Below are 22,169 nucleotides of genomic sequence, written 5' to 3' on the forward strand. Positions count from 1 at the left end.
CGATGAATTTCCCATACACATACATCAGCTGCCCCTGCAATGATGTCTCTACACCCGTTAATGCAGGTATACAAATTCAAGATGATGAAGAGGAGCAAGAACGGATGTTCGACCCCAGGTCGCCGCGAGCGGGCTTCTCCCTCTACCCCCTTGAGCATCTTCTATACTGTGAAGATTGCCAGCAGATAAGATGTCCACGTTGCACGATAGAGGAGATAGTGTGTTGGTACTGCCCAAGCTGCCTCTTCGAGATGCCACTGAGCGTGGTAAAGAGCGAAGGATCTAGGTAGGTAAGCCGTGACTGTCTCCATCTGTATTGACGGCATAGAGAGCTGATTGGATTGCAGATGTTCAAGAAATTGCTTTGATTGCCCCATCTGCACATCTCCATTGGCTACCAGTTTCATTAATCCAGATCCAGAGGAAAGAGCGGTCAGCGAACCTTGGATCCTGAGCTGCGGGTACTGCAATTGGTCGACCCTTGACATTGGCTGGCGGTTCGAAAGCAACAAGAACATGCACCAACAGATGGCCAAGCTCAAGGTTGGAGGACGGCCCAGGTCTACTCGCGTAATGCCTACGGACTTCGCCAAATCTGTGGGATCTGGACCTTCATCCGAGACTGAGTCAACGTCTTTGTCTGCGCTGGACAACGATCCTGACGCCGCGTTCGCTGCAGTTAGATCTTTCTACTCCTCTCAGCTGTCAGCTTCCAATCCTTCGGACCCACTTCTCACTCCCTCCGGAGGTTACAATTATAGCTCTCCGAGCAGTCTTGCACGTATCATGAGCCTCTATACTGGCCGCTCCTTTGGCAAGAAGGATACGGGAAAATCCACCCTCATGCGAGAAACTGCCGAAATTTCAGAAGGACTCAGGATTGTGTATCCTGCTTCTGATGACGAAGCTGTAAAAAAGCTACGTACCGAAGGCTGGACAGGAATTGCGAGCGTAGCTCAACAAGCCGAACAGCGTCATGTGTCTCGGTTCGTCGATGACCTACGTCCAATGGGCCCCCTCCTCCGCACGAAACGCAGCAAACGCTGTCGGGCTTGCCGGCACTTGCTCGTGAGGCCAGAACAGAAGGTCCAAAGTACACGCTTCAAGATCAGGCTTGTAGCCTTGAATTACATTCCAACCATATCACTTAAGCCATTACAGCCATCACCTTCTGCCGAGCTACCTCTGATTGATCTCAAAGCGTTGACGCCACTGCGACCAAGCCAATTTCTGGTCACTCTCAAGAACCCTCTCTTTGACGCTGTCAAAGTCACCCTTGCAACACCTGTACAAACTCCTGGGCAGTATACCCACAAAGTGACCGTTCTCTGCCCAGAGTTTGACATTGGCTCCAACGTAGACCAGTGGGACGAGGCCCTCGGTGATGGTAAGAGCCGAAGATCCAGTAAGCTCTTTAGCATTTCGAAAGTTGAGTATGCGGGAGGTGAGGGTGGAAGGATAGCCGAGGCTGGTAAGGTCTGGGAGAAAGGGAGGAACTGGACAAGCGTTGTGGTCGAGGTCGCTTGTGCAGCTATTGCGGAGAGTGAGGAATTGGAAGACGATATAGATGTGCTCGAAATACCCATGTTTGTGAGAATGGAATGGGAGGCTGATTTGGAACGGGAAGGGAAAGATGAGGCAAAGGGCGAGAAGAAGGAGAAGAGAGAACTAGCATACTGGACTGTTCTTGGTGTTGGGAGGGTAGGGAAGCTCGAAGCAGCATCATCCTAGCGGAGCCAGACGTGGCTTGAGATACCCGAAAGGAGGAATTTTTACACATTGCAAGATTCTGATCCATTTTCACCTAGTGCACCTTCTGCTGGAGTTTGATCTGCCATGCCAGTCTCTTCACCGAAAGCTGAAGTATAGCGAGCTTCCACACCTGTCTCCTCGGCCACACTTCCCTAGTACTCAGCAGGCCCTCCCAACGGGAACTCGAACCCGACCCCCTTCCCCGTCAACTTCCGATACACCTCCGCATACGTATCGAGCCTGTAATCCACCCCACCCCTCTCCTTCTCATCCAACACCACCTTCAACACCTTACTCCCATCCTCCCTCGTCCGAGTCCGCTTCCCCACAATCTCGACCGGGTACACCACATCGCTCAGGATGGCATCGTGCACGGCGGTCAAGGTACGGCTGTGGGGGCGTTTTTGGGTCTGCGAGGTGCGCGAGCGGTTGGACCGTTTGGGGCGGGGGAGGATGCGGCGCGAGGCGAGGAAGAGGACGTGGCGGTCGGAAAACTTCTTTTCGAGTTCGCGTGTGAGGCTGGAAAGGAGGAGGGGGGGGGGTCAGTGGTGGTTGGTAGGGTGGATTTGGGGTAGTGGGGATGAGGGGATGGAGAGAGGTACCGTTGCTGGACTTTGTGGAAGCCGGGGAGGAGGGGCACGGGGACGAAGATGACGATGGCTTTCTTGCCGTGGCCCACTTCGAGCTGTGGGTTGAGGAGAGGTTTCGTTAGCTTGCGGCCTCGCCAGTTCGGATGGGTTGTACGGTCAATGTACGACTCCAGATTCAGAGCTCAGATAGATTGGGCGAGCTCAGCATCGGAGAGACACTGCTGTATCGGGCAGAGATCGTGTTTGAAGGAATTCTTACCTCACGAGCAGAAACGAACTGCAGAGGCCTCAGCGCGGTCTTCATGTCCGGAATATTTGACTCCAGGTCATAAAGGGCGTTTGCGATGCCGGTCTCGAGCTCAGAAGGCGTTTGCCTCGAAGGGCTCGTTGATGCGATCTTATTGAGGGCAGCCATAATTGCGGTCGTGGAATTGTAGCTGTCCTTGGATCGAGGTTCAGGTTGAGTTCCTGATTTTGTGTGGGAGTTTATGATCGCCGTAGGGCTGAGTAGCCGAGCGGACCGCCAAGGAATCGTTTTGAAGTTCATGACTTTACGCTGTTGTTGATTTCCTCGTCTTTCTCTGAGCTAGGTATTGCGTTATGAGCTATCCAATAGTTGACACAGACGATGGTCAAACGCAAGAAAGGGATCCATACGTGTACTGGGAAGGATGGAGAATGACAAGTATGATACATGGGAAATTGGAAGGGCGCCATCAGCAGCAATCTACTTTTAACAATTCGAGATGTTCAGCAAGAGTAGGGGTCATTTACTACATGTCAAGCTCCCAGGGTTTGAGCCAAAGTCTCAACCCAAACATCTCAGGACTGAAGGCCACGTTGAATTTCCAACATAGACATGGGTTGGCATGGCAATGAAACGCAATGCCCATCCAAAAAAGCCCGTTTTTCGATCTGTGGGTGACTGTTGAAGACAGCAAACCGAGAAAGAGATGGAGCGAGAGCCACAATCCATTGGCTCAGCAGAGGGGATGTCATTCCAGCTCAAAGATTAGAGCCAGGATACAAAACCTTGTCAGTAAAACCCAGAGCGTCCTTTGCGATTTCTTGGTCCTGACCATCGTTGATGTCAACCGGGCCAGATGAGTCGTCGTTACTCAACCCAATCCAGTCTCTTCATGTCTTCAATCAGGCTTTCTCCTTGCATTGGTGTCTAGCTGCTGGAGAGTGCCTTGAAACCTGCGTGGCATTCTGTAGGACCTTCGCCATGGTATTGTACCCTCGTATTTGCCCATTTGAACTTGCCACTCCGTAATTATTTGCCGGCTCCGCAGGGCACAGAAATCACCGTGATAGCGCCTAGCCTTACATAGTCATAGTCTGGTCCATGTATGGAGCATCCTCAATCTGCGTTGCCAAACTCTGCCCACGCGAGTGCTTTTGCTAATAGATCATCTTCATCCTCTTCTTTGTGCTGCTGCGACCTCTGGGTGAATAATCGATGCATTTTGGCGACTTCAGGTACAATGAGTGATTCAATTTCCTGCTCTAAATCCCCGTTCATCCATTCTTGTTCTGGTATATCTCCATTGTTCACCGCATCGATGGTGGGTCTAACTCCGGAGACGCTTTTGACCCTTCTATGGACGGGCACTCTGATCCACCGCTCTTCTTTTCCGGGCGCAACAAAGACCACCTCAAATTTCCTCGTCGACAAGAGATTGCCAATGACAAGATGATGGGAGTACTTCTCCAGCGCTTGTTGAGCTTTGGACACCAGCAGAGACGGATCGGTCTCAAGCTTGAAACTGATGATCATGCCCTCGGGTGCCCAGCCGTCGACCAGGCTCTTCAAGAATTTAGGGACTGGATCCAAGTTAATAATGAGCTGTTTCCCTTGGAAGGTATCTGCATTGCCGGATGGCCCTGGTTCTGCCGCTCCACCAGCTCTGTTTGTCTCCGACGACTGAATTTTGTGCTCGGAAAGCCGGTCTCTTGGTAGGAAGAAATCTGAGACTGCTGCGGCCAAGTAAAAGAGCGCCTTCGGTCCCAGAGGTCTCATCAACATCGAAATCTTTCTGAGCTCCCATAGATACTCTGTCACTGTTGTAAAGGAGATCAGCAGCAGAGTGTTGTTCCGCCTCGCTGCGTTGTATTCACGCAAGACGCCTAGCATCTTTTTCTGATATTCTGGATTCACTACGACCTCGCTGTTCTCCCCCTCTATCATATAGTCTAGGAAACAATTCGTAGAATGGCTATAATGCCTCGAATATGGCAGTAGAGAGAATTGCCGGTGAAGGAAAATAACAGCATAGCCAGCGTCTAGGAAACACTCCGCGGATGTGGCCCCACGGGTACCAGCGGAGAAGTTGTCAATGAATCTCACGGTCTGATTCTCAAGAGGCACCGTTGTTCCGCCCGAGGTCACCAGCACCACAGCCCTGTTGGATTGGAGGTGGTGAGAGATGAAGGCTTTTGCAAGCTTGCCGTGAAAGTCAAGAGTCTCTGGGGGTGGGTTTTGGTCGAAGTAATTCTTCTCTGGAGGTGGCAGGGAGGACGATACGGCGTCTAGAGCTCCCATCGTGTAAGATTCTGGGGGGTGGAAGCAATGTTGCACTACAGAAAGCAGAATGGACAAGCTCAACGCTCAATCTCCGCAAGACTTGTCAACTAGGGCCATCCAACATTCATCTAGAGCGAGATTCGGGAATATAAGGAAGGGGTATAAGTTGGAAGAATTCAGTGGACAAATTACATGTTTGTGTTCTACGGACTTGGCGGCAAATCGCGTCCATAAGAAAAACCTTCAACGGTCTGAGCGTTTAAGCAGGACATTGGCACACTGGGAGAGATAGAAGATAGCAGGAGATTTTCGACTGATTGGCTAACCATATAGAGTATAGCTTGCTTGGCTTGGAGGGGTATCTCATTCTATAGAAATTCTACATCCTCTTCTAAGTACCTGGGTACTCGAACGTACTTTAAAAGTAATCTTACCCATGGCCTCTTTCTTGTTTCTGAAATCTTGACAAAGCGAAGCGCCTCGTATTTGGGTTGGAATTGCAGAGGTGGAGTAGACAAGGCAGAGACGGACTGCCTTGTGCTGGACAGGTGATGCAATTCAAATGAAGCTTCAGCAGCCAAGCGAGTCAGGGTACTTGTCGCCATCTCCAAATGCCGTACGATTCATCGGAGGTTCGCCCGGTCAGGGTCTTGGTGGCACCAGGAGAAAGGTGTGGCGGTTAGTTTAGCGTTACGTTCAGCCATCACATCCATGATCCATCGTGCCATCTCATCAGCGATCTCTCTGCTCGGATTCGACATTGGCTGCACTGGCTGCACTGGCTGCACCGGCTACGCAATAATTAATAGGTAGTTGACTTTAAGAATGTACATTGTACTCCAAGAACTTTAGAAGCAAGCCGGTCGTCGTACTTGCATAATTCCGCCAGGAGTCGCAAACCTGTTGCTGTGTCCGAATGTTTACCACAATCTCTACCTTACCTAGGCATCGCATGTCATTGAATCGAAGAAAGTCTCGCTGCGGCGCTAGCATGGGCTGCAAACATGTCCGTCGTGCTCTTGCCTTTAGGCGATCTCATTCCCTCGTCTTTCTCGTCCCTTTCGTCCCGCCTCCCACATCCCACCTTCACCTGGCTAGACTTAAGAGAAAGCGTCGCTGCACTATCGACATAGTGGGGATCATCTTTTATTCGGACACCAGAATCAGAGTAGGTATGTAAACGAGCAATTCAAACATTTCCATGCCCAGGGTTCAATGGCAAAAGTCTGCTTGGTCATCGTGTCAACGCATTCGTGGCACGTCAACTTTTCCTCCTTCACCACTCTACATCTGCCACCTATCCTTCTCAGCTAGAGTCTTCGCAGTGCCGTGCTGATATTAACCCTCCTAAGATCACAGGACACTGCGCACACCTCCCAATTATCGCCCGAGCCCGCCATGAATTGCGCCAAATTATCTCCATCTTCGTCACTACTCCCCCAGAGCCCGTCACGCTCCATACGCCGCCATACACAACATCACGATTAACAGAGGAAATTTTTGCTTGTATGTTTGGAAAGCACTGTTACATTGCTGCTAGAATTATCGAAGACCGTCTCTACACTTTCCGCGAGGGGCCGCCCAAAGAATGGTCACCCGAGAAAAGATGAAGCGGGCAGGTTCCAAGCAGGCCGGCAAGCCGCCAGCCTCGGTATCCCTCACCAACATAACAGGCCAGCAACCAGAGCCGTCTCAACCACAGCCTTCACCTTACGCACCGACCGCTGCCCTCCCCACCGCTGCTCCATCCCACCAGGGCAGTGCGCAATCACAGAATCCGCCCAAGGTAGCCATACCTCGCCTACGTCGCAATAGCGAAGAAATGTGTCTCTCCAAAGGATCTGCATCAGCGGACAAAAATCGTGTCGCTCACGCATGTGAGCCATGCAGGCAAAGGAAGACAAAGTGCAGTGGAGAACGTCCGGTTTGCCAGCACTGCGAAGACTTCAAGCTCACGTGCATGTATGCGGATGGCAAACGCGATAAAACCAAAAAGTGAGTACTTGTTGAAAAGAAGTGTTTCCTGGTTGACATCTGTGACCATAGACAACTTGGTAGTCTGGTCGGCAGGGTCGAAGAGTACGAGCAGCTTCTCGAAGAGCTCAGCTTGCGTGCTGGATTTGAAGACCAAGCCTTGATCCGAAGGACCTTGGACAGAGTAAAATGCTGAGACTGCATGATAGGCATTCCGGCTGACCCCTCCAGGAGCTATCTCCGGAGGACGATGATGAATCAGCAACCCCACATAGCAAAAAGTCAGGTGTGCACCGAGAGCCGGCTGGGGAGTTCAAAGCCAGCGCTCGAGCTGGTTCTACCGAATCCTTAGATTGCATTGACGAAGACTACAACCGAAACCCCGCCGCTCGTGCCACAGGATACCATGGCAAGAACTCGGAAGTGACTTGGATGCAACGGCTCAAGCGACAGACCGGACAAGATTCTGAGGAGCAGGAGCACGACGATGAAGGCTCATTGCCCAGTGGACAGTCATCGCCAGCTCTTCATAACGAGATTTTCGGTTCAGATCTTACTCCGATTAGTGAATCAACCTACCATTGCGATGACTTGACCTTGACTCCTCCTCATCACGTCGACCCGTTCGAAATGCCATCACAGGCAACGGCGAATATGCTGTTTCAAAGCTATCTGGAAACCGTTCATCCTGCGTTCCCAATTATTGGAAAGAGTACTTTCATCAGCCAGTACCAAGCATTCCAACTCAAGGAGGATCAATCAAAAATCAACCAGAATTGGCTGGCCATCCTAAATCTGATTTTCGCCATCGGTGCTAAATACTCCCATCTCATCCAAGCCGAGTGGAATGGCGACCAAACAGATCACCTGGTCTACTTCACTCGTGCTCGGATACTCGGCTTCAATTCGGAGGCCATACTAGGCCACGCTGAGTTGCAGAAAGTACAGATTACGGGTCTCATGTCTTTCTATCTGATGGCCTTGAACCAGATTAATAGGTAAGTCGTAGCCTCAACTTAATGAGACAATTTCCGTCTGACACCGCCTATAGGTCCTGGTCAACTAGTGGCATCGCTATCAGGCACGCTGCCACCCTAGGCCTCAACCTACGAAACGATAGCAAGGATGTTCCGGAAACCTCAAAAGAGATCCGATACCGTGTTTGGTGGGCAGTGTGCAGTCTTGAACGTATACTGGCCGTCATGACCGGACGTACCACATCTTTCTCGGAGACCGACTGTACTGCACCGGCGCCGCTCCCTCTCGAAGAAGATTCCTTCGTAGGAAATAATGCGCCCAGTCCCCAGGATATCGCGCTGCTCCGGCGCATGTCTAGTGAAGAATCGCGACAGACTGATGGCACAACGACCCCGCCGTCCTCAATTAGCTACTCGTTAAAGTCCAAAAATTCTCCAGCTGATTCAATGTCACCATTATCGCTGCCATCGTCGCAAGAGCGGAAGCAAGCAATACCTACCACTAACGCACTTTACTTCGGATACCACACGAAGTTGAGCACCTTTAGCAACGTTGTCCTGAACCGCCTTTACCGTGCTGATGCCATGTCAAAGTCCTGGGCTGATGTCCAAAACACTATTGCGTCCCTGAACTCGAAAATCGAGGACTGGCGTGGCAACCTGCCCAATGTATTTGATTTCACCAAAAAGCAACGAGACCAACAATTTGTTCGTGAGCGAATGAGCCTCGGTTTCTTTTATTACAGCATCTTGGCAATCATCAACCGGCCCTGTCTGTGTCGGGTCGACCGAAGTATCCCCAATCAATCAGACAAAGCTAAAGATTTCAACCGCGAGACTGCTATTAAAAGCGTACACGCGGCGCGAGATATGTTGGAGATGTTGCCCCAGGAGCCGAATCCAGTTGGTCTATATACAGTCGCTCCTTGGTGGTGTCTAGTGCATTATCTCATGCAGGCCGCCACTATTTTGATGCTTGAACTCTCCTTTCGTTCGGATCATATGCCCAACGAGGTTGACGAGATTTTCGACTCGGCAAAGAAGGCAACAGATTGGCTACGGGGTTTGTCAGAGAATGAAGCGGCGAGGCGGGCTTGGTCCCTGTGCGATGACATGTTGCGCAAAGTTGCCTCGAAGGTTGGAAGAAACCCGGCTGAAGCTTCAACCTACGGAGGCGTCTCAGATCACCAAGGACATGCAGCGGATCAGATGCAGGGTATGCAATGCACCCATTCCACACAGGGACCGGCTTCATCGAGCATGTTCCTTCCGCAACATGGCTACGCGAGCTCAGCACCGTTCCACCAGCCAGTTTTCTCGGCTTACGATCAAGTCCTCTCCTATTGCCAGGTACCAACGACCTCGGCTTCCGGGCCTTTTAATGACATGTTCTTTGGGACTGACATGGAAGCCATACAGTACGACGGTTACGATCATACGGGGTACTCCTACGAGCAGGACCACCAACGATGGTTCCCCAACGGCGGCGGCGGCGGTGATGGTGCTTGCAGTGGCTCGATGCTCCACACATTTTCTTCTTGATGAGATCACGGCGTTACGGCCTTCGCTGTCTCGGTTGGTACCTACGATACCATCGCGTGCATTTGCTAGAGATACCATTTCCTTACACTTCAATTGTCCAGTTGTCGAAAGTGACGACGAGGCTGAGATACAATTTGTAGAAAAGACGGGTGCGCAAGACACTAGCTTCAACGTTTGTGCGCTCGATATGTGCTACTGCTCTGGGCTCCTGTCTACTCAAGCATTCAGAAATGTACCAGTGCTATCGTCTTTCTCGACCCCCTGCAAGGGACATCTAACCGAGCCTTTCATATGTGCATCTGCCTTCAGCGTGACTCCTCAGCGTGTATCTCCGTATTCCCTCTCCCTCCTCGTTCGTCACGGAATGGCCGTAGCAAAGGGCTTCTTTCTGTTTTTCGCCCTCCTGCTAACCCAAATAGCAGCAGCAGCGCCTCAAGCTCATGACCATGGCTGCCCTGATGTCGACGAGCAGTCATGCCTCCCCAACCATGAGCTCCCCATTCATTATCCCGATCCTGACAATGATGACCATCAGAGCGGCCCCCATCCGTGTTTCGAAGCAGATGCAATACGTGACGTCCTACAGCCCTATCCTGTGACTGATCCTGATAGGTCTTGCCCCAAAAAACCCGGTGACAACAGGTTCTCGTTCCGCCAAAAATGGCTTGCTTGGATGGTATGTTATCGTGATGACTCTAATTAAAGAGGCTGTTCTTGCAAAGCCTTCCAGGCTGCGTTGCGGACCATGCAACGCAGTGAAATCAAATCGGGAACTCAATGACCTGGAGCAGTCGAACAGATGCAGAGATCAATTCAGTCATCCAGGTCGTGAGAAACCTGGGAGACGAGCGAAAGATTGACTGACGACAGGATTGCCATAGGCAGATCCCATGCAAGACAAGCCGAAGTCTTCAAGGCCTCGATGTAGGTCAACGGGAAACCCACCATCATCTTGGCTTTCCCCTCTCATTCATACCCCGCGGCTCCACCACCGCATACCCCTCCTCCCTCGCCCGCTCCTCCTCCTCAGGTCCTCGAGCACTCCACCTCCTCTCCTCCGCCGTCTGCCTCCCCGTCAACGAAGCAACCCACTTCTCAAACTCCTCCTCATCCTCCCCCCTCTCTCCCCTCCCCCTCCATTTCCCACCTCCTCCCCTCCCGCCCCCAACCCTCCTCCCGATATCCTCCACGCTGCCGATATCAAACGCCCACAGCAAACCCCCTCCCGCCATGGTGAAAAAACTCGCAACATTGACCGTTGCAATCCCGAGCGCTTGGTAGGCTTCCAACCGGCCGTCGATCTTCAAAGACGGGTGTTGGTTGGAGGGGTGGTAGAAGCGGGGGATGATGGATCGTCGGCGGAGGTGGAGGGAGCGACGTGTCAGGAGCGAGGAGAGGGTGAGGAGGGCGGCGCCGGTTAGGAAGATGTTGAGTTGGTTGCGCGTGCGGGTGGAGGAGGAGGGGGGTCGTGGGGTTTCTGGGCTGGACATTGGCGGTAGGGGTGGGCGCTGGAGGAGTGCCATGAGAGTTGTCGTGAGTCGCAATGGAGGCGTCAAGGTGTGTATGTATGTATGTATGTATGTATGTATGTATGCGTCGCGGTCAGTGGTCGAGGAGTGGAAATGTGACGGCGGAAAACCAGCCCTACGCCGCGGAAATTGACGCGGAGAATGGTTTCCTCAACCAGCTGCGGTGGTGAGAGAGTGATCCCTTCCACTGATGTTCCAATTGCTATGGCATCTAAGCCTTTGGTGTTTTACTTGAGCAGGCAATTGCGATAACTACAAAGTCCTCAATCGTTGGCGTTGTGAGCTCCCATGGTTGTATTTCCCCTGCAGGCGCGTTCAGACCGAGGTTACGCCCCCAGTTACGCCTGACCAACCGGTCTAGGGTCATTGTTTTTCCGCCAGATCTCTTGAAATTATGTACACCTTTGACGACAACGTTGTGATGTCTGGGTTTCTTGAAGGCACGGCTGCTAGCGGCGGTTCCTCGTTTACTTATTTTGCTATCGAGCACAATTGAAGATATACGCAAGATCGGCTCAATTTGACTCACTGGCTCCTGTGTTCATTAATATATATTGATTTAGGACTACTCTATTAATAGATATTCCCAGCTCGCGTGGCGCAAGTTAGTTTTCACTGAACCCTTCGCTCGGCCAATTAGTTAACTGATCATTCCACAGTGGTAGCGCATCAGACTTCTATCTTGACATCTGGAGGCTGCGGGTTCGAGCCCCGCCGTGAGTGCATTTTTTTTGCATTCTCTTGCCCCTAAGCAGGATCAATGGGGTGGGTCCTTTTTTTTAAAGAAAGGTGATGGATTTTTATATAAGACGGGGGGTTTTTTGTGTTTCTCTTTCCCTCGGCTTCATCGAGCATAGTTGCAGCTCCCTCTACACTCTCCGAATACCCATCATAGTACATTGTAAGTATGCGAGATTGTGAAACGCACTGTCGAACCAAGGTTCCCAGCCTCCTCCAAGTCACGTACTGGATCAACTACCTCTATTGTATGAAGTATAAAACATGGCCCATGGGGGGTCCCTAAGACAGAATGATTCATCCATCCTACTCGTCACTCAACTTGAAGTTGGATAGATTGTGACTAGATAGATCGAAAGAAAGTAAACGCTTTCCTCTAAACCATGCCGTTACTGTACAGAGGACTCGAAAAGACAGCAGGTGCGACTGCCGGGGAAGCCTTTCGCTAGCGGTATATAGCATAAAGCAACGTGCTTGACTTTAAGGGGTACATTTTGCTGTTCAAGGGTAGGCGTTTATAGTAGATAGTAGTCGGTAGAGACTGGACTTGGCATCTTCTTGGAAGCCTGTCATATCCTCTCTTTTGCTTCAAAGCGTCACTGCGAGCTTTTGAATATTGTGGACTATTTCATCTTACCCGTGGGAATCTCAAACAAGACTGCGGGCTTATCATCCAACAAAAGCTGGTCCACTCTGAAATACTCTTTGCACTCGAACTGAATAATGTCTCGCCCACCACGAGAGTGGCGAAATTTCCGTCTGCGGTGTTAGGAGATTCTCGATATTGTCGAATTTCTCAACTTTGTCTTCGTAATGAGGTAGCCACAAATGATCAGATGGACCGGCACGAGGTCTTCCTCTTGGGGCTCTCGGGCCAACCACGTGATTTGCTTCCTAGTTTTTTTGAAGTCGACTTGCAAGTAGAGGTCTAACTCCCAGTTAGTCATCGCCCTCTTCGAGGGATTCATGGTCCTGTGTATCTTTCGCACAATCGCATTGCCCCAATTCATTAGGGTGATCTGAGTCACACCCTCGATGGAGTCCAAGATAAGGGCACAGAAATCGTAGGCCGGATAGGCCCTCCAAGTACTGCCAGTCCTATGATGAGGCTGGATATTACAGCAATAGATAATAGGGTCTCGTAGGACTTTGTTAATATTATCAATGGAGATTCTCGCGCGGAAGCACCATCGGGTACCCTCTTTAGATCCTGCCCTCATTCCCTCGAATCGAGCAAGGCTCTCTATCGCACTTGGTCCACGACGCTTGCTCTCGATTCCGATCCTTCTTTCATTACTCATAACCTTTTTTTTGGGTATCGTCGGCGTAGACTTTCCCTTTGCGCAATAGTTGAATGCAATACTCGTACGTTTGCGGGAAGAAGTCGCTTGAGTGCGATATTCTATTGGAATAAATCTTCATCATCTATAAATCATCAACAATAGAATCCTCGAACTTCTGTGATTCTTCTGATGAGTTGGTAACATCGAAAGGGCAGATCAGGTTCCAATTGCCTTTCCCATGCGCGAGGAAATCATTGAGCAAGGCGGCTTTTGCATGACCAACGCGGAGGAAGCCCGACGGCTCTGGTGGAAACCGAGTCACTACTCCGCCTTTCACATGACTGAGACCGATGTTATAATTACCACCCTCTGCACTTGCTAGGGAGCGCTTCCGGTGTGCTAAAGCATTGAAATCTGCCACGCCAGTGACGATCCATCGATTGATAAAGTTGAACCATGGACAAATGTTTTTCTTGCTTCGCTTGATCATGGAACTTGCGGCCTAATTCCCACGTAGTGCACTGCAAATGATAGTATCAGCGGCTGACAATAAGTAACCAACAACATATGAGCGCAGAGTGAAATGGGCATCTAGCTCTCAATATGCACTCTTCAACGGTCTGATGTCAGGCGTAGTCAAGTCGGCTTCAGCATTGGCAGCACCCAGGCTGACCCACTCACTGACCTAAGATGTGTCAGTCAATACCGCATCAGGTCGATGAAGACGCGTTCGAGAGATAACCTTCTCCTCCGATGAACGAAAGAGAGATTTGCCGAGCTCCCGCCTTGGGTTCAAGAGATATACGACTATCATTCCTGCAGCGCCGGTTCTCAACGAGCGGGAACATTCGGAACATTCGGATCTTGTGGATCCTCAGCATCGGCAGACCCGCTCGGCCAAGCTCCTTCCCCAGGCTCAGCGGCATCCGCTCAGTATCGTGGACCGTCATTCCCTAACCTCACCATGAGATGGTATCCGCGCACAAATGCTGACCCCGCAGATTCCACAAGAAGCGGTTATTCAGATCGATTCGTATCAACCTAGATACCTATCACTCTGCAAAAAGGCCTTGACCTTTGGCCTCGCCTCCACTGCATCCACCAGCTCCGCCAACCTAGGGTAATCCTTCAGCCCCTTTCTCCCCTCCTGTGTCAAATTCTCATCGTGGCAGATCTGGTAGAGCACCATATCCGCATATGTGATGTTTTTACCAATGATATACGGCCCGGATGTGGATAGATCATGTGTCTTCAGATGCGTCTCCAAAGCTTTCAGGAATCTCGGTCGAGCGGTCTTTTGATGCTCAGGATAGGTCTCTTCCATGTTGTCCGCAAAGAAAGCTTGGATGAAGACGAAGCGCCCTAATCTTATTAAGAGATTTTCCTCGTAACAGACTTAATGTCACGTACAGTCGATGACGATATCGCACATAGCATCAGCCCAGTACTTTTCTTCTTCGGTCTCCCCATCATAGTGCCCCAGCTTTCTAGCAAAATGCCTGAGGATGGCATAGCTCTGCGTCAGGATTCTCCCATTCAACTCAACGACGGGGATTTTGGTCGTCGGGTTCATCTCCATAATGCGAGTCTTCTTGTAATCAGGGTATTCTTCAAAGCTGTAGCGCGTGTCATCGTAGGCGATGCCGGCATCTTCCCACATGAGGCGAATAACCTGGCCCCGGCCTCGGGACTGAAAATCGAAGTAATGGATTCTTGGGACGCCGCCGATGGCTTTGTTACCGGCGGTTTCGGTGCCGCAGCGCTTGGTGGTAGGCATTTTGAGCGTGTGGAAATGTGTATGTAGGAGAATACTGAATAACAGGCGCTGTAAAGTCAAAGACACATTGGTTGGACAAAAGGGAGAGCGTGGATTATATGCAGTCAATTGTCTAGTGTTTTCCTTTTGCACACCACCCGCAAAGACCTCAGCCGGCTATGATGTCGTCGACGCATAGCTGTGACGTCAGAAGGAGCCATCTCCACGGAATTGCATTGCTCTAGGCTTACGTAACCGCAGATCTGCACTCCACTCTTTCTCCGCGATCTGGACTATGGCGGTCTAGATTTTTGAGATGAAGAAGGCAAAAAGGCGAAGCGACACACTATCAAGACGAGAAGGACGTGGATAGGCTGGGCACGACCCGAATGTATTCCGCAAATAGTGTTTGTGGCTCTGGCAGAAAAGATGTAACCGGACTCATGGCTACCTATCTATTCACACTTCACACTATCTAGCAGAACCTATCCAACCTCTAACATGAAAGAAGGTGCTTTTGATCTGAATCAAACATCCATCTCGAAAGTGTGCAGTTGCCAGCTACCCAATCAGCAGTCCAGAGGACACAGGAAGATATCGGGCCTAAGTCGCGAGGATGCTCTTTCCTCCGTCCACGGTCATTCTCTGTCTGACACGCACCTTGATGTACTGAGTCCCCAGCTTCTGCATCCTTGGACTCCCATTGCCGTCCTGATCATCCACCCCTAGCATGGCTGAAGGTGAAAAGACCAAGGCTTGACCGGCACCGAGTTCCACAATCTGCTTGAGAATGTCCTGTCGTTTGGACGCCTCGCCTTCGCTGGACACGGCGGCAAGATGGGATTTGAGCGTCACAAGCCACGCTGGGGAGGTAAAGCGGTGCACTATTGTCATCGAACTTAGATCCAGAAGGCTCGGGGATATCGTTGGCTCTTGGGTCGCGATGATGACTCGTGTGGCTAAATGGCGCTGTTGGCGGATCACCGATAGGAGACTCTCGGTGAAGGCTGAGCTTGAATCCGTCCCAGTCATGAACTAGAACCGGTCAGTGCCATGTATCTCGCTCGGCGTACAGAAAATCCCTTACTTTGTGAGCCTCGTCGAGCGCCACAATCCGTCCAGCTTCTTGTCTGTCTTCCAGGAAGAGGGCAAGGCAAATGTTGAACATAGCACATGCCGCGCTCTCATCGACGAACGGACAACTCAGGTCGACAATAGTCAGGCTCCCAGCTTGGAAAGACCAGATGCCTGCTTTCGCAATCTTCGCCCTCTGTCGTGCATCATCCTTGTTCTGCCATTCAAGTCTCTGGGCGTTTCCTTTCTTTGTGTTCGCATAATCAGGTCTGACCTGTGATATTGAGCCGCTTCCTGATACTCCTGGCGGGAGCATGAAACTCTCCAAGAGCTGAAGACGTGTGTATAGCATCGCTCGTTGGCCGTCGTTGAAATTCTCCAATTGGAGTCTGTCTTTGAACTCCTTGTAGTTCAGACCTGCGGTGTGCTGGTTGTTCATGGCCATCGTCCTAAGAATTCTGCATACGCTCTGTCCAAGTGTCAGTACGACGTTGGTGGCACCTCACTGACATGGCTCTATCCCATCACTCACCTCCATGTATAGGGCAACCTTTCCTTCTTTCTCGTCAATAGCCATCAGCTTCATCATACGCTCGACGTTTAGGTGCTTCTCTTCGAGCAGCAATGGCGCCACCACCGGCTTGGGTGCATTCGAAGGTAACCCTGGCATGTTTTCATAGGCCCTCCGCATACGATGGAGGTTGCTTGGCGATACCAGGACCGTCACCGGGATGCCTGTGGAGCCGAGGTAGGCCGCTTCGCAGATTTGGCTTGCCGAGAATCCCGTGAACTTATCGTAGTGAAAGACCATCCCAGCCAGTGGGCGTGGGAGTTTTCCCAGCCTAGAAGGCTTCAGAGCGGCCTCTAGCATGCATGATAAGGTATGACTCTTCCCACTCCCTTGAGAACCGCAGATGAAGGCAGACCATGGAGCATTCATATTGACGAACAGCCGGCTGTCGCCCCTCCTCGTCGTGGAGGACTGAGAGTTGGGGTTGAGCGTAACGCCGAAAATGCCCAAGTCTGGAGTCAGGAGGTCATGCGTTTTCTGTTGACCCTGGCCGCCGAATGTGTCCAGAACTTTGGCGAGGAAGCCATACTGGGGCAGCACGTCCGGTTGTGTCTCGTTGACACCTGCCAACACATCCGCTGAGAAGAGGGGCGTTGTCCGGATTTCTTCCCGATGGACATTGAAGTGTTTTGCGTCTGAAGAGTCGGTAGACGACACCAGACTCTCGTGATAATAGCGATCAGAGTCCCAGGCTTCAGCCATTTTCGCTTTTGTCGGATTTGGAACTGCAAAGGTGAATTCTAAAGATGATTAGAACCTGAGAACTGCAAGATATATGCTTCTCCAAACAAAGGAAAGTGTTCGCAAATAACATTAGGCTTCTTGCATGAAAGGACAGTGAAACATGAGAAGTTCAGAAGGGCTCCTTGAAAGTTCCAGACGCATTAAACATATCCAGCGATCACATACCGTTATTTCCTCTAAGATTCGTCGATTTCATACTATCAACAACAATCTCTACCTCGTCCCCTTCAGAAGAGCCAGACTCCTCGGAGTCAGAAGATTCCAGCGTTGAGGCATCGCTGTCTGCCATAGCAGCCGCGAGGGTTGAGCACCCGGCATGTTGACAGATACGAGGTGAGAGCCCGTGTGTACACGCCATTTGAGAGAGCACTGATATGCTATTGGGATCGCACGGAAGGTCGAGGTTCCTTGGAAAGAGTGGACGTTCGACATTTAGTTGTGCGCAAGTGACTGTCACTCTCTTTAAGCGAGGTTTTGGACTACGCTAAGGTTCGGTGTTTGTAATGTGTTGAAGGATGGGGGACTTTTTCCCAGTATTGGCTGCATGTCACAGGCAGGTCTAAAAAGATGGAAACTAGCAATCATAGCCGTTGCATTGCATCTATTGCTGTCTCTATTCCATACAGGTTCTCAGCAAAATCTGGACTTCCAGATGAGAACCTTGACAACCCATGTTCGTCCTTTCTGCCAGATCTCTAGCACAGAGATGAAACCAAGCTCCCAGTCAATGCCAACCCGCTAGAACTTGAGGCTTCTTCCCCTCGTACATCTCTTATTCAATCTATTCGTCTTCGTTGAGGAGCGAAGGGGAAGTTGTCCCGCTCGTCTCCTGCTTCTGATCCGCCTCGTCTGCGTTTGTTGGATGGTAGTGAACCACGAGTCGCCGTCGAGCCAAGACTCTCTGTCGTTATCTTCGTGGACTCGCCGATGCTGTGACGATCAGAACTCGTCCGCCCACCTCCACAACCAGTCGCCGTGGCCCTTGTCTTCACAGCTCCGCAAAACCATTCTGACCACTCCCGATGGCTAGATCCATTGATTTGTCTTTGTTCATGGGTAGGTATCCAATGGATAAGCTTGCCAGGCAGCTACTGCATGGATGTCATCTGCCGTCAAACAACCTTTCTCCTTCACTCCTCTGAAAGCCGCCAACAATGTCTCGCGTTGGGGAATATCCCTCTTCAAGAAGTCCAAGTAAGTGGTATTTCGTTTTTGAAGAAGCCCGATTTCCGCCCTTGGCTTGGCTTGCTCGCCTTGAGATTCAGCTAGATGTCTATTGAGTTGCTGTATGACATATTTGAACGGTTGGCGCTCTTGGCTAAGTTTGGCAGTGGTGTCGTTGGTCTCCTCGAAAAGGTCGCGTGGTTTTCTCGCGTTGAAGCGAAATTTTCTCTCATTCCCATGGCAGGAGCATAGCCCATCTTCTGGAGATCTTCCTCCAGATCGATCAGAACTTGGGAATTTTGAAGCTCTCGTTTGAGCGACCGATCGTCCCCATGTTTTGCAGAATGCGAAGCCTTTGAGGGGATCTAGCCCTCGAAAGACGCGAGAGCCATTGCGGAGTCTCTTGAACTCCACTCATAGTTCGACCATCTGGCTCTCAAGGGCCATCAAATGACATTGCAAGGCCTCTTCGCTGGCTCGTAGTTCTCGGAACTCATCCTCTCGTTTGTCCTTCCTGTAGGTCCTTGAGGCCTCGTTCGTACTGCTTAGGCGCCTGCTTCAAGATATCCAGCCTGGCATGGGTGGGCTTATCAGTAGGAATGGTAATAGACCTGGATGACTCGGTGTGCCATCTTTTGGGAGCGGGCATAGAGCTCGAGGACGGAAAGGCCCAACGTCAGCATGCTTTAAGGGCATTGAGTCCGTTGGCGTTGGCATCTTGAAGAATGAGTGACCGAACAACTGTTGAAATATGTTGAGGGGAAGCAGTTTTATCAGAATGAACATGTATGACTGATCGACGTTCCTCGAGGAGAGATGTAGAGATCCGGTCCCGAGACATTGGGCAGGAAGGAGCTCCCATCCCGAGACCTGGGAGGTCAACCAGCTCCTCTTTTGACACCGATGGCAGCAAGAGCGCCATTACCACTTCAGAACCTGGGCGACATGGGTCCCAAGCTCCCTTGGAGTTCGTATATCCGCTTTATGTAGGAGGTCCGCTGCGTCAAAATCATTAGACACATTCACATGTTCTTTTCAAAAAGCTACTGACGATGGTTTCGACCGTAGCTCGATCCACGCTCGTAAGAGTCGTCCTCATCACCTGTCCTAACAGCGCGCATGAATTGCCGTAAGCCCGGATGGCATCAGCATAGTTTCCACGGTCGTCGAAGAAGACGGCGTTTTCAGCTTTGTGGAGGGCTTCTGATAGTAGCTCTTTCCTAGAGTCGTAAATGGGAGAAGCCATGGTGATTCCAATAGCTTTTCAAAAGTTTGGAGAAGGAAATGACACGATATACAAGATACGAAGAATACGAGAAGGTGGAGGAAGCTTAAGTAGGACGCTGAGCTGCTGACGGCTCAAAATAGCTTAAACCTTTCTCTGGGCCGCAGAGGGGAAAGAATACGTGTTGGACAGTCAGCGGCTGTTCGGGCCTTAGAAAATAGGACGAATGCAAGTAATAGGGAGACTTTCTGAACCAGGCACGGTTGTCTCAACCTCTGGTGGCATAGTCTGACCGCATTGGGGGCTTCATGCACAGCAACGGGACGCCTGGTAGCGCCGCAGACAACCTCGGGCTTCATCACGGCACCTTGCCTTGACTGCGGCGGCGCTGTGGCTCTTGCTTTCTGACTCTGAGAAAGCTGTGCAATCCAAAACAACGTTCAGAAGCAAGACACAGGGATTTTCTGACGTGGTGGCTCAGTCATATCGCAGGGATCACGATGACAACCTTAGGCCTCCCGTCGTACCCTTGCTATGAGGATCCATACCATGACAGCTCGAACCAATGACATCCCTGCTTCTCAACGCTCTTTTCAACCTCACTACTCTTATGAGAGGATATCTACCATACTATCACACTATGGCTCTCACACCTCCCTCCACCCCACCCTCTCCTTCCTCACCCACCATCAACAACAACCTCTCGGACATCTTCTCCGACTCGTCCCCCACCTCTCCCACCACAGCCGATCCTTCAGATATCCCGCGCCTCCGTAGCACGCACTCCACAGCCGGCTACCGGGCCGGAATCTCCGCTTCCAAACAGCGGTCCCTGCAGCCCGGTTTCGACGAAGGATACTCCCTCGGCGCAGTCTTCGGGCTGCGTGTGGGTTACATACTTGGGGCGTTAGAGGGATTATGTGCTGCCCATTCGCAGGAGAGTGTGGACAGGAAGGGACTCGGGCAGTTGGTGAAGGAGGCGAGAGAGCATCTGGCCATTGAGAAGATTTTTGGGAGGGAGTGGTGGGGTGAGGATGGGATCTGGAGGTATCAGGTTCAGGGAAAGGGAGAGGAGGTTACGTTTCGGGATGTGGTTGATGCGCATCCGCTTGTGAGGAGCTGGGTAGAGAGAGTAGACCAGGAGATGAAGGTCGCAGGGGTAAAGGTGGGAAGGTTCGAGGGAAGGGAGTGGGAAGAAGGAAGAATGGACAAGGAGGCAGGGTTGGGGTGAGTTCATCGATGATGCGGCCAAGTCGACACCATATTTCAAACGCACTGGGCCTAAGTGTCGCCCCTTGCTTCATTGCTGGAGTCGCCCGCGTCCTGGGGCTTGACTTTTGCCTTGAAGAGGATCTGCTCGATAGAGCCGAGAGGTAGATACCGAAAACTATCCATTCGAACAAGATTCGAGAGGTTAAGCGTCGCCATCAACGCCTAAACAAAACCATGGAGAGTCGTCAAGTACAACAGCAGCTATGTGTGCAAATCCATCAAAGAAAGCCTCCACTATGGAATCGACCCGAATTACATCAAATTTTTGGTCCAAAGAAAAACTCGTCCAAACATTGGGACTTAAGAGACCAACTGAACATTCGCAGAAGTCCATGCCGGCTGTATGTGCCATCAAGACCTAGAGAATAAATTGCCCCAGGACAACCTGGGTTTCGACCTTGAGTGTAGCCTGCCTAGGGAATTGAAGAGCCGAGCGTTCGATGGTACCTTCTCGCCGTCATCATCCTCGTCCGTGCTGTAATCAGAAAAATGAGAATGCTCCTCTTCCATTGTCGCCGCCTGTTGCTCGTCCATCGTTTCTTTTCCTCTCGCGTGCTCTTCTAAAGGTTGCAGACTTGTAGAGTATTTGTTGAAAGAGCAAGTCTCGCTTCTCGAGAGGCACTTCCGGCAGCTGGGTATCACACCATCACATTCTGCCTTGCGTTCTCTACAGTAAGCATAAGCGAAGTCGCAGTCGCGCGATTTTGGCCTCGTTGTAACCTTGGGCATGCTGACAATGTCCGGTCCTGGAAGCGAGCTGCATGAGCCTGGCCAAGACTTCGTCTTGCTTTGCTTGTACTTCAGCGGTAGTCCTGCTATGTCCGGAATGGCGCTTGAGCCAATCGGTGTTAGCGAAGAATTTTGGCTGCCGGTGACAGTGGGTCGAGGTCCTAAGGAATCGCTACTTTGTGAAGGGGAACGGAACCTGCTTGGCGCGTCTGCCATAGCAGTCCTCGAAGATCGTAGATTGAAAAGACTGAAGGTGGGTGACTTTGGAGACGGAGGCTGGGTTGCCAACTGCGAATATGTTGCTATTTTGCGCTGATAGTGGACGCCGATGGCTGTGGAATGGGGAGCGACTTCTCTGTCGCCTGGAAGGTCATTCACAAGAGTATTAGTGCCGCTGCTTCTTGACGAGGGACAGCTCGAGTTCGTCACTGTTGTATCGTCATCGTCAGATGCCGATGAGATCTGTTGCAGTGGAGTCATTCTGTGCATCTGTTCATCGGAAGTCTCGAGCTTCATCCCGGAAACGCTATCACTCATAAGGGCGTGAGAGTACCAGCCTGGGGATTTTCTGTGCTCTGTTGGTAACAGCCTTGCCCGGTGTGCCTCGATCTTTCGGTCGACGAGAAGCAGAGCGCAAGAGGCGGATGGACAAGCTTCGTTAAGTTCGGCACAGGTCAATGGAGTGAGCTTTGTAGGTGATGGTGGTGGAGCACGGGGTACGT

The 22,169-nt window shown here is 51.2% G+C and overlaps 9 protein-coding genes and 1 non-coding gene across 10 annotated transcripts; 4 read left to right on the plus strand and 6 right to left on the minus strand.

The window, feature by feature from the left end:
- Positions 1-251: 251 nt before the first annotated feature.
- Positions 252-1,731, plus strand: HO133_000864 (uncharacterized protein; the record flags this gene model as incomplete). The annotated part of the gene is made up of 2 exons (XM_037291798.1): positions 252-286; positions 402-1,731. 2 exons carry the CDS (start codon positions 252-254, stop codon positions 1,729-1,731), a joined length of 1,365 nt encoding a protein of 454 aa, XP_037152160.1.
- Positions 1,732-1,904: 173 nt separating this feature from the next.
- Positions 1,905-2,757, minus strand: HO133_000865 (uncharacterized protein; the record flags this gene model as incomplete). Its single annotated transcript, XM_037291799.1, has 3 exons — positions 1,905-2,271; positions 2,355-2,437; positions 2,602-2,757. The coding sequence occupies 3 exons, from the start codon at positions 2,755-2,757 to the stop codon at positions 1,905-1,907; spliced, it is 606 nt and encodes a 201-aa protein (XP_037152161.1).
- Positions 2,758-3,705: 948 nt separating this feature from the next.
- On the minus strand, positions 3,706-4,887 carry HO133_000866 (uncharacterized protein; the record flags this gene model as incomplete). The annotated part of the gene is made up of 1 exon (XM_037291800.1): positions 3,706-4,887. One exon carries the CDS (start codon positions 4,885-4,887, stop codon positions 3,706-3,708), a length of 1,182 nt encoding a protein of 393 aa, XP_037152162.1.
- Positions 4,888-6,457: 1,570 nt separating this feature from the next.
- On the plus strand, positions 6,458-9,362 carry HO133_000867 (uncharacterized protein; the record flags this gene model as incomplete). Its single annotated transcript, XM_037291801.1, has 4 exons — positions 6,458-6,864; positions 6,916-7,027; positions 7,075-7,841; positions 7,895-9,362. The coding sequence occupies 4 exons, from the start codon at positions 6,458-6,460 to the stop codon at positions 9,360-9,362; spliced, it is 2,754 nt and encodes a 917-aa protein (XP_037152163.1).
- Positions 9,363-10,309: 947 nt separating this feature from the next.
- On the minus strand, positions 10,310-10,885 carry HO133_000868 (uncharacterized protein; the record flags this gene model as incomplete). Its single annotated transcript, XM_037291802.1, has 1 exon — positions 10,310-10,885. The coding sequence occupies one exon, from the start codon at positions 10,883-10,885 to the stop codon at positions 10,310-10,312; it is 576 nt and encodes a 191-aa protein (XP_037152164.1).
- Positions 10,886-11,534: 649 nt separating this feature from the next.
- On the plus strand, positions 11,535-11,614 carry HO133_000869. Its single transcript has one exon. It is a non-coding gene; the product is annotated as a tRNA-Arg (tRNA).
- A 1,440-nt stretch (positions 11,615-13,054) lies between these two features.
- On the minus strand, positions 13,055-14,689 carry HO133_000870 (uncharacterized protein; the record flags this gene model as incomplete). The annotated part of the gene is made up of 3 exons (XM_037291803.1): positions 13,055-13,406; positions 13,962-14,274; positions 14,323-14,689. The coding sequence occupies 3 exons, from the start codon at positions 14,687-14,689 to the stop codon at positions 13,055-13,057; spliced, it is 1,032 nt and encodes a 343-aa protein (XP_037152165.1).
- Positions 14,690-15,271: 582 nt separating this feature from the next.
- Positions 15,272-17,346, minus strand: HO133_000871 (uncharacterized protein; the record flags this gene model as incomplete). Its single annotated transcript, XM_037291804.1, has 4 exons — positions 15,272-15,703; positions 15,756-16,211; positions 16,275-17,038; positions 17,223-17,346. The coding sequence occupies 4 exons, from the start codon at positions 17,344-17,346 to the stop codon at positions 15,272-15,274; spliced, it is 1,776 nt and encodes a 591-aa protein (XP_037152166.1).
- Positions 17,347-19,150: 1,804 nt separating this feature from the next.
- Positions 19,151-19,467, minus strand: HO133_000872 (uncharacterized protein; the record flags this gene model as incomplete). The annotated part of the gene is made up of 2 exons (XM_037291805.1): positions 19,151-19,219; positions 19,273-19,467. 2 exons carry the CDS (start codon positions 19,465-19,467, stop codon positions 19,151-19,153), a joined length of 264 nt encoding a protein of 87 aa, XP_037152167.1.
- Positions 19,468-20,086: 619 nt separating this feature from the next.
- HO133_000873 (uncharacterized protein) lies at positions 20,087-20,677 on the plus strand (the record flags this gene model as incomplete). The annotated part of the gene is made up of 1 exon (XM_037291806.1): positions 20,087-20,677. One exon carries the CDS (start codon positions 20,087-20,089, stop codon positions 20,675-20,677), a length of 591 nt encoding a protein of 196 aa, XP_037152168.1.
- Between the last annotated feature and the right edge of the window lie 1,492 nt (positions 20,678-22,169).

The sequence above is a fragment of the Letharia lupina genome, assembly GCF_014066315.1.
Source record: "Letharia lupina isolate WasteWater1 chromosome Unknown contig_11, whole genome shotgun sequence".
NCBI lineage: Eukaryota > Fungi > Ascomycota > Lecanoromycetes > Lecanorales > Parmeliaceae > Letharia > Letharia lupina.